The sequence below is a fragment of the Nannospalax galili genome, unplaced genomic scaffold, assembly GCF_000622305.1.
Source record: "Nannospalax galili isolate Female #2095 unplaced genomic scaffold, S.galili_v1.0 scaffold1763, whole genome shotgun sequence".
NCBI classification, from domain to species: domain Eukaryota; kingdom Metazoa; phylum Chordata; class Mammalia; order Rodentia; family Spalacidae; genus Nannospalax; species Nannospalax galili.
This window is the reverse complement of record NW_008350318.1, coordinates 214,653-225,540: the sequence shown is the minus strand read 5'-3', so window position 1 is coordinate 225,540 and position 10,888 is coordinate 214,653. Positions and strand designations below refer to the sequence as shown.

Below are 10,888 nucleotides of genomic sequence, written 5' to 3'. Positions count from 1 at the left end.
ATAAGCCACTTCTTCTCTAGGGACTTGGGAGTGAAATATGCACAGGGCCTCTGCTCCAGCCCACTGCTGTGTGTCAGTAAGCATTTGAGAACTGAGACATTCCTATCACTTCCCTCCTTGAAAGTCAATTCTATGCTGTATTCTGCACCATGTGTTAGAAGTGACTTGTTCACCCTTGCACGATGCTGATATCACCCTAACTTAATTTAAAAAGCTACTTTATGTAGAAATGAGAAAAAGGAAGAAATATGAGGAAGAAAGCTATTTCCTCTTTCAACACTTGTCTGAACAAACAGTTCATTGGCAGATATATCGGAGACTGGTACAGAGGGTTCATAAACAGAAATTCTCGCCTGTAAGATTAACTTCAGGTTATAAACAGAAGCTTAAAATTCCAGGTACTGCACACCATTCAGATGTCAGCTCTCCCTCACATTTTTAAAAGAACATTTTGTTGAATTTTCTGAGCATATTCATCCATGTCTGAAGAAACTGTTTATGCAGATCTAAAATTCCAGGACTCTGAAAAGAAAGAAAATATCAATAATTTTGACAGATGTGGGGCAAAAGGTAAGTTTTGAGCTCTGGGTGTGCTAAGTGATGGTTATCATTACAACATCTCACTTCAGGTGTAGTTATCATTCGGTTTGAGCTTTTAGTTAAGTCTTTAATTTGTATCCAAAATATCAAAGTGATTATGAAAGGATTTTTTTTTTGTTGCTGTTTGTTTTTTTTGTAAAGCATTGGCCACTGCAATGGGACACTCAATATTTTTAAATTTTTCTACTTTTTAATATCAAGGTATGTAGGACAAGATAGTACTTTCAAATGCCTGGGTTGTATAAAGTAGTTTTTGTTTTTCATGAGTTGAAGCCATGGAACTAGGACCATCAATGGATGGTTCAGGAAAGTCATGGATATATGTGTTCCTCTTTTCATAGTTTTTAAAAGAAAAATGCTTACATGGATATATCAGAGAAGGAAGAGAAGGAAGAGGAGCAGAGAGTTTTTTTTTAATGTTTATTTTTATGTGTATGAGTACTTTATGTGAAAATATGTAAGTGCACCATATGCGTGCAATACCTGCAGATACTAGAAGAGGGCATGGCACTGGATCCCCTGGAACTGGAGTTATAGACATTGTTACCTGCCATGTGGATGCTAGGAACCAATCCTGGATCCTCTGTAAGAGCAGTCAGTGCTCTTAACTGCTGAGCCATCTCTCCAGCCCCAAGAGACCTTTTTTTAATCATGTTTCTTTTCTCATTGCGTCATGGAACTTATTCTTGTCCAGATCCTTGAGGACCTCCCAGTCTTCTTTCAGCACTCATGTCTCTATTTTTAAAATGTAATTTGTTAATATGTGTGTGTGTGTGTGTGTGTGTATGTGTATGTCTGTGTATCTCAGGACAGACATGTGGAGGTCAGAGGACAGCCTGTGGCATCTGACTCTCCTTCTATCATGTGGGTTCCAGGGATTGAACTTATGTCATCAGACTTGTGTGGCAAGAGCTTTTACCTCTGAGACATCTCTCAGCCCTCATGTGTCTATTACTGTAGCTTCATTCCTCTGTGACTTTTATAATGTTGAGCAGTCCTTTTAAAATTACTTTCTTTGCACGACCTAATGATATGGTCCTCAGGTATGATACTCAGGAGGCTGAGACAGGAGGATTGCAAGTTCAGAGTCTGCCTGGACTACAGAGTGAGTTCAAAGACAACCTGGTAGCTTAGGGAGACCATCTCAAAATGAAAAGTTAAAAGAGTTGGGGTTATAGCTCGGTGGTAGAGCACTTGCTGACCATGTATGAGGCCCTACTCTCAAATCATAGTACCACAAAACAAAGGCAAAATCCTTCCAAACTTTGTGTCTGTCCCCAGATAGGTCTTCAAAGATTTGCTCTTCCTATAGCTATGCTAGCTTTGTGGCTTTCCTGTGGGTTCTTTCTTCTTGCTTGAGCTCTATTTGATGGAGCACTCTGGGTTTTTTTCCAGATCCTCTTTCCTCGTGTCACTCAATACACTTTTCTAAGTCATTTCATTCATCTTTGGCTAAGAATGCAATGGCGTTCTATATATCTCCTTATGACCGTTCCTTGGATCTTAGGATTATAAAAGACAGTGCCTGTTCCACTTTTTGGTGTGCAGACTTTGCCTCTTTTTTTTTTTTAACCTCCTTAAACATTTCTTACGTAGGTCATATCCCTGTAACTGCTCTGAATTTACTCTGTTTTTCCAAACAATAATATCTTCCCTAAGTTACAGCCTTTGAAGTCAATGCTCTCTTACTGACTGTAATGCTTTAAACACTGATTCTGAACATCACTTATCCTTGTCCATAACATCTGAACTATGTACTTAAAAACACGTTATTTATTTATATGAGTGTTATGCCTCTATACATCTGTAATTGTCATGCAATGCCCACAGAGGCCCAAAGACAGAGTCAGATCCCCTGGAACTGTAGTTACAGTTGTTAGCCACTATATGGGTGTTGGGATTTGAACCTGGATCTTCTGCTAGAGCAGCTGGTGATCTTAATTGCTGAGCTACTTCTCAAGCCCTTAACTACATACTTTAAAGCATAACTCAGTTTCAAATTTCTATCTATCATCAATCATGTATCTATCTATCATCTATCATCTATCTATCTCTATGTATCATCTATCTATCTATCATCTATCTATCATCTATCACCTATCTATCATCTGTCTACTTATTTGTCTGTTTCCTGTTACACTAAACTATAGCTCCATAACAACAGAGACATGCATGCCTTACCACTTCTGTTTTTCACTACCTGCAATAGTATCGAGTATGTAGAAGGCACACATTCAATAACTTTTAAATAACTGAATACATGAATATATGAGAAAATAATTCTTACAAAAGATAACACCTGAATTTGTATTCTAACCTCAGATGAGGTCTCGACCTCTGCAGTACTTTAATAATAATTTTCAAAGTATTAAGAAATTAAATTTTATATTTTGTCATTTTTGCTAGATTTAACATTATTACACTATCAACTGTGTGGTGTAAGATGTATGTTAGAAGCAGAATAAGAATATAAGCTTATCCTTTTAGAGTGCTTTTGTGAAACAGTCTTTACACATATACATACATAATGATAAATTATATCATGTAACAATAACTCACAATATAAATTTCAGAACTCTTTAGGCAAATGATTTATTTTGTGAGTCATTGTTCAGAATATAATGGAAGCATTTAATAAGAACGTTTTTGCTAAAAATCATGGAAAGATATTGAAAAATTTCTTAGAAATGCAGATCAGGACTAAGTAAAACAGAAGCTGATGAGAGGACTTCAGGAACAAGTCAAGGACAACCCACCTTGCTGTTCTTCAATTGCAGTCCTGGATTGTAGGGATCACATAAACAACTGAAATTGTTTCATTTGATAAGCCTCACCTACACTTTCCAAGATACTCCTCAGATGACTTCTTTCTTGGCTTACAGCAACTCATGTTTCCAAATTAACTGAAGGTACACTCTATCTAGATTGTATTTTCCTTCCTCCCATCTCTTTTTTCAACTTCATTTTTGCCTTTTTTTTTTTTTCTTTTGGTCTTTAATCAGTCTAGAAGTTAACATCTTTGCCTATGGGAACCATGTCACATGTAAAAGAACTTACTGAGTTTTTCCTACTTTTTAAAAACTGTTTTTTTTTTTTTTGAGTGGGAAAATATTTACAATAAAAGTATCAATTCTGCTGGGTGCAGTGACAAATGCTTTTAACTCCTAGCATTCAGGAGGCAGTCGCAGTTGAATCTTTGTGAGTTTGAGTTCAGTCCAGTCTATATAGTAAGTTCTAGGCCACCCAGGGCTATATGGTGAGACCCTGTCTCAAAAATCCAAAACAAAAAAATTCAACCTCCAAAACTCTTATACATATAAAATGGAAATAAATTAAAAAATTATTTTAAGAAATCAATTCTTATAAAAAATTATTTCTGTTTTTAGTACAATTCAAAATAAAAATTCTAATGGGAATGATTTTGTAGTCTTAAAATTTCCTGAAGATCATTTGAAGAATGAGCTGTGAATCATAAAAGAAAATTCTAAATATGAATACTAATACGATGTTTTGCTCTAATCATAGAATATTGTGCCACAAAACTTAACATGATGCAGAAATGGCTCTGAAATTAATGCAGCAAGACAATATGGGAATCCCAGAAATATTCTATTTTATACATTTTTCAAAACAGTTTTTGTTAGTTCTTTGAGACTTTCATGCAGTGCATTTTGATCATATTTACCCCTCCCCCAGCTTCTCCCAAGTCTCCCCACCCCATCCCTACCAATTTTGTGTTCCCTTTTAAAAAAAAATGAGTCTGCTCTGTGTTGCCCATACACTCTTGGTTTTGTGACCATTCACATGGTTGACCTACCAGGGACCACACTCCTTAAGAAGACCAACTCTCCCTCTCCTAGCAGCCATCAGTTGTCAATACCTGGTCAGCTAGGGGTAGGGCATTGTGCCAAGCTCACCTCTGCATGCTGGGATTTTGTCTGGCTTGGGAAGATCCTGTGTGTGCTGTCATAAACACCTTGATTTTACTGGAGGGAGGATTAAGACGTTTCATGAAAAAAGAAATCTGTTGTGTAACACAATATAGTCAAAGATCTCAAAAGTAGAATTCATGACTTAGTTATCATTTCCTACCTGAATTATTGTTGAGAAAGTATTTTTTTTAAGAAGTCCTTGAGTTTCTCGCAAATTACTTTCCATTACAAGGTACATAGTAGGAAAGAAATAGAGGGAGAATGAATGAATGATGTGCTCTGCTTTTAGACTTCTTTGCTGTTTTTTTCTTTCCACAGAACCTACAGCTCCTCCCCATTTACAGCATAAAAGCATCTTGATTTTGACCCTTCTCTGCCTTCTGCTCTTCGTTGGACTGGGAGTGTTGGGAGGCATGTGTATGTATCACCTTTGTTTTGCTGAGAGAGAAAACACCTAGAACGTTATGAGTTGTTTGACCAATGTTTATTCTTTGAATTAAAGCTTTGCAATAATATGCCCACAAAGGGACCTTAGAATGTAATACATAGACATACACTTGATCTCTTCCAGTTATTCCCCAGAGTAAGTTCTTCCTACTACTCTAATATATTCTTAATTAATTAAATTTTTTGTCTGCATGTATGTAAGTGCACCCATGCATGTAATGCCCACAGAGACCAGAAGAGGGTGTTGAATCTCCTGGAACTGGAGTTCTGGATGGTTTTAAGCCACCATGTGGATGTTGGGAACTGAACCTGGGTCTTGTGGAAAAGCAGTCAGTGCTCCTAACTGTTGAGCCATCTCTCCAGCCCTGCCTTTAATATTTTTAGTACTATTTCTATAAGAAATCCCCAAACTTCTAAAGGTGATATGTTTATTGAGAATTTATAAGTATTTAAAAATTATCTTCTCTTTCTTTCTTTCTTTTTTTTTTAATCTGGAGTTTTTACAACTTTGAAGAGAGAAATGGTAAAATTGAGTAAACTACAAAACACCAAGGAAGAACTCCAGCAAAATCTTTCTGTACAATTGATGCACAATATAAATAGCTCCAAGAAAGTCAGGAGCCTCTCCATCACACTGCAAAAGATATCCACCGAACTGTGCCGCAAGCTGTATCAAAAAGAACCAGGTACTCCTGTATCACTCTCAGAAAAATTTCCTAGACAGCAAAGTAAACCTCAGAGTCCTTTAAGAATCACTTCCTTGCAAAGCCAGCATTAAATGTGAAATTAAATATGGTTGATGAAGAAGTTATTGATATTTCCATGTAGTTAGAAGGAAATCAAAAAGATAATAATTTGCAGGTCAAATTACGTGGTTCTGTCAGTTACACAATAATGTAGTTTTTCTTATCCACATTGTATACTGTTATCCTAAACACCAAACTCAATAGATGATAAATAGGAAAGGACACCTCTTTATCAATGACATCATCCCTAAATTTCAGCTAACACTGAGGGAGTAAAAGACCATAGAAAAGCATCAAAGTATCAGTGTGAGCCTTGGAATTAGAGGGGATGGTCTTATTTCCAAGTGTTGTTAAAGCTAAAATATGTTCCTTGTGCTTCTGAGGAGGCTCTCCAATATTTAGCATATTGGAAACCTAGAGATGCAACTGCGGGGGAAGGCAGGACTGATGAGAGTATGTGAAACTGATTTTTACTAGATAACCTTTGCTATGATTAATTTTTACAGTAAAAATGAGTACAGAAATGACAAAGTGAGACTATCCAGGTCCCTGGCCAGATACTTGATTTTCTTTTTGTCCAAGTTTTGTGTCAGACACAGAGAATGATATACAGGGATCTAGAATACAAAATTTGTTTTCTTTTCCTTTGAGCTAAAGAAGAGAAATATGGTAAGTGTCACATATAGAGTTAATGGGCAAGAACATTGAGGACTATTCACAAAATCCATGCAACACTGTGATCTCCTTCCAGCACACAAATGCAAACCTTGTCCAAAGACGTCAATGTGGTACAAAGACAGCTGCTATTCTCTACTTGATGGGTATGAAAACTGGCAAAATGGTGAACTGTTATGTTCTTCTCAGAATGCCAGCCTGCTGACAATTAAGAACAGAAGTGCATTGGTAAGGTTTCATGTCTCTTCTTGTGAGAAAGGAGGTCACTTTGGGCATCATGAAATAAGATGGTGGTGACCTGCGTTGACCTCCTCATGATTCAGGATGGTTTTAGTTGCAATGGGAGGTGACTGAGACACGTCCATTTATCTCAGGGAATCACAGCCTAGGTAAACCATGTGTCACCTTAGGAGTGTAGCTTCGAAGCTGATAGATGAGTGGTCAATAAGGGGCATCCAGAATCCTCAGGGCTGTACATTCTTAAATCAGTAATGTAGAAGCAAGCAGTGCATGCCTTCTGAATATTTGCCCCAAAACAGAGAACATGAGATCATTGCTGAGGATCGCCAATTCCATAAAAACCACATTCTTTGTTTTTATCATACTGTAATTTTTACTTACTAAATAAAAAAGCTAGGTTAAACTTGATATCATAATAAATGAACAAACAAGTAGAATTGGAGTGATAGTGTAAAGGCCAGGGCCAAACAGATACAGTGCATTGAGTTCTTGGGATGCAAGAAAATTTAACTCTTTGGTTAGTTAATTAATAAATAGCATTTCCTTATTTTACTGATTGATCACTAGTTCTGGTCCCTCATATAGCAATGCTGTATTATTATTATTTTCTATTTTTTGTTTGTTTTGTTTTGAGACAGTCCTATTATACAGCTCTGAAAAGTCTGGGCTTGCTATGTAGACCAGGCTGGCCTCAAACTCACAGAAATATGCCTGCCATAGCTTCCAGAGTGTGAGTGCTAGAATTAAAGGTGTGTCCCACTATGCCTGGTCTATTTTTTTTTTTTTTTTTTTTTTTTTTTTTTTTTTTTTTGTTGTTGAGACAGATTTCATTGTTTCTTTGGCTGGTCTTGAAATCACAGCAATCCTCCTGCCTCAGCCTTCTAAGTACTAAGATTATGGGTGTGATTCACATAGTCATTTATTTTTAAACAAAACTACATTTCTAAAAATCTCAGCTTTTCTACTATATTAAGATTTGTCATTGTTCATAGAAAAGCAAATCAGTCATTATCGTCTGTCTCATCAGAACTTTCTCAAATGATCAATTCATAGTTATTTACTTGGAAAAATTTAAGTCTGGAGTAAAAATAAAAGAACACTTGCTACTTTGGCTGCAGAATTCTGGGCTGGTTTGGGAACTTGCTCCTTTTGCTCTTCTCTGACTCGCCTGTGTTATCTTTTCCACTTTTTCTGTTAAGTCTGGTCTACAGTCGTTAACCACCTCCATGGCCCCAGACTGAGTATTTTCTGCCCAAATATTTAGATCTGGAAAAGCGTCAACTTTTCATTGACCCTAAATTTAGGTTTCACAAGGAATTAGTAGGCCTTTGCTTGCCAATGGTGAAGACTGGAGAAGTCTCAGAGACCTCAGTCCACTGTTTCCAAGTTCTTGTCACCATCAGACAAAGGACTCAGAGACAGGATGTGAATATTTGGGAGGGTTTTAGTACAGAGTCAAAGGAGACACTCAAGGGATATGGGCTTCTCAGGAGAGAGCCTCTTCCCTGAGATTTTGGATAGGCTGTCTTTAGAGAAAACTTCAGTGGAAGGGGGAGATATTCACTAGTTCAGGAGGTGGGAGTTCCAGGAATGGGTTGAGATTTACCTAGAATAGAACTTATTACCTTTTCTGTTCTTACATGGAGTTTTGGGGTGTGTTGTGGTATCAAATGCATGATGGGAGCTGCGGCTTCCGCATAGCTGATCAGATCGTTATTATGAAGTAAAGAACTGTAAGCAATTGCCTGTCATGGTTCTGGATGCTTCTGGGTGGTCTTAGTTTTTCCTGCTTGCACAGTCTCAGGATATCCTGCTGTTTCAGAGCTCCACAGTTGTGGCAACCTCTAGCCCCTGTAGTTTCCCTCTTTTTCTTCCCTTCGCCACATAGCAAACTTCACTTTCCCCTTGTTAGACAGGATGTAAGATTGTAAAAATGCTGAAATCTCATAGTAAGAAGTGCTTTCAATTTCTTTTAAATAACACTGAAAAGTAATAATGCTATGTCAAAGCTATAATGTTAAAACAGTAATCTGTAATCAATTGCATTGTAAGTCAGTATACAGAAGTAAGACACAATTTGTTAAACAGACCATCGCTATTTGTTCTAGGAATTCGTAAAATCTGAGAACTTATATAACTACTGGCTGGGATTATCTCCCAGAAAAGAATACATAAACAATGTGAAAGTGGGTGATAATATTTTCTCCTCTGTATGGTAAGTCTGTTCTTTTTGAATTTCTGTGGTTAGGTTTGAATGCACACGTTTTATTCAGGAGCACTGCAGGAGCAGTCAGTGTTGCCACAAATGTATTGCCATCGTTTTGATAAACCACTAGTAATCTACAGCAGCCAATTATAGAAATGTTTCAGAAGTAATGCTTGTAATTAAGCAGATTGTGGAAGCCAACAATATTCACTCAGCACTGCAGAGGACTTAATATTGTGCTAAATTCTGAAAATCAAAGGTGCATGAGAGACCGATTTATCTATAAGTTGCTTAACTACAGATTGCATATGTTGACTGATTGAATTATTCTAGTGATGCAATAAATATAGTGTGACAAATGTTTCAGTCAGATACGCAAATAACTAAAACCAAATTTTAGCTGCAGAATTTTTATTGTAACTGACATGTGAAATGGACTTTTTGCATTTTGTGTGTTTATGTATATGTATGTGTGTACATATATGTGTGTACAAATGTGTGTATACATGTGTGGGTATTCGTGTGGAGGCCAGAAGACAAACTCTGGTGCTGTTCTTCAGGTGCTTTACACATTGCTTTTTGTGAGACAGAGTCTCTCACTGGCCTGGAACTTTCCAAACAGGCTAATCTGGCTGGCTAGTGAACCCCAGGAGTCCACATGAAAACATGTGTTCAGCTTCTTTTTTTTAATTTAACATAGGTTCTAGGGATTGAACTCAAAGGTAAAGCTTGTGTTTTACTGACTGAGGTATATCTCTTCAGCCCCAAAACGTAAATTTTTGAGTGACGCATTAGAAGACTCACTAAAAGAGCATTTCAGTGTAAAGAACAATACAAACTTTAGTGTATAGTGCATACAGTGGTATACATGTGTGCACATGTATATATGAATATACATGAATTTGTTAATGATATACTTAGAAAGGTGTTTATAAATATATTGTTATAACTAGATTCATTCATGGTATTTGTTCTGCTTCCTGTGGGAACAAATCAAGGCTTTACATCAAAACATGAAAATTTGACTTTATTTTATAGTCTCTGAAATGTGTGAAGCAGAGAAAACCAGACTAGAGAAATAAATTATAGTCTCAATACTGGACACTGATGCAGGCCCCACATTTATCAGTACTGGGGATTAAACCCAGGGTCCTGTACTTACTAGGCAATCACTTTACCAGAGAGCTACATGCTGACCCCTAACCACATGTTTATTATTTAAGAATACAGCAGGCTGGGGGCCAATCAGGCAACAGCACGGGAATAATACTGTGCTGCCTCTAAGGACTGTGATTTTTGCATACTCACCACCACAGGATGCACAACAAACACTAGCCTCGGTTTTACTTTGCTTTTCTCTTCAGCTAGAAATAAGTATAGGAACACGGGTCAGAAAGACAGGATAGTTTTATCCTTGGTGGTTGGCAATGGCAGGAAAGAAGGACGATAATATGGGTTCCAACGGAGAAGGATGGATGTCTTCAAGTCTCATTTACAGTGAAGGATTAGAGATAAAAGTAAGCTGAACATCAGAAGGGAAGTCAGGCAGAATCCTGTAAAGCAGAATATACATATGCTTGTAATTATTGCATGTGGAAAGGTAAACTATAATGGAGTGAGAAACACTGGATGTTTTAAATTGCCAAGAAATAGTACTTAAGCCAAGCATAGTGATACACACCTTTAACCCCAGCACTTGGGAGGCAGAGGCAGAGGCAGGCCACTTTCTGTGAGATTGAGGCCAGCCTGGTCTACATGTTAAGTTCCAGGCCAGCTGGAGCTACAGGGAGACCCTGCCTCGAGAAAATAAATGAATAATATGTAAATAATAAGTACAAAAGTCATCATACATACGGTACATGTTGCTGTATATATTATTTTTTTTGTTACTCTCAGTGTTTTTCTGGGGGTGGGCCTGGTTCTGGAGGAAGGCTTTTAAGTGGCATCTCTGTTTTGTAATCACAGATAGGAAATCTCACTTTGTTATACTTTTTATTGAATTTTTGTGAATTTCATAATTTTAAAAAAGTTATTTTAAATTA

General features: G+C 37.1%; 1 protein-coding gene across 1 annotated transcript in view; it reads left to right on the top strand.

Moving 5' to 3' along the window:
• Window positions 1-370: 370 nt before the first annotated feature.
• The window catches only part of Clec12a (C-type lectin domain family 12 member A), a 13,113-nt gene continuing 2,595 nt past the window's right edge, over window positions 371-10,888 (top strand). Inside the window, exons 1-5 of the mRNA XM_008847413.3 lie at window positions 371-570; window positions 4,851-4,949; window positions 5,477-5,665; window positions 6,477-6,628; window positions 8,749-8,855. Of these exons, the coding sequence (XP_008845635.1) occupies window positions 480-570; window positions 4,851-4,949; window positions 5,477-5,665; window positions 6,477-6,628; window positions 8,749-8,855 (638 nt within the window). The 5' untranslated portion in view covers window positions 371-479. The remainder of the gene's footprint in view (window positions 571-4,850; window positions 4,950-5,476; window positions 5,666-6,476; window positions 6,629-8,748; window positions 8,856-10,888) is intronic.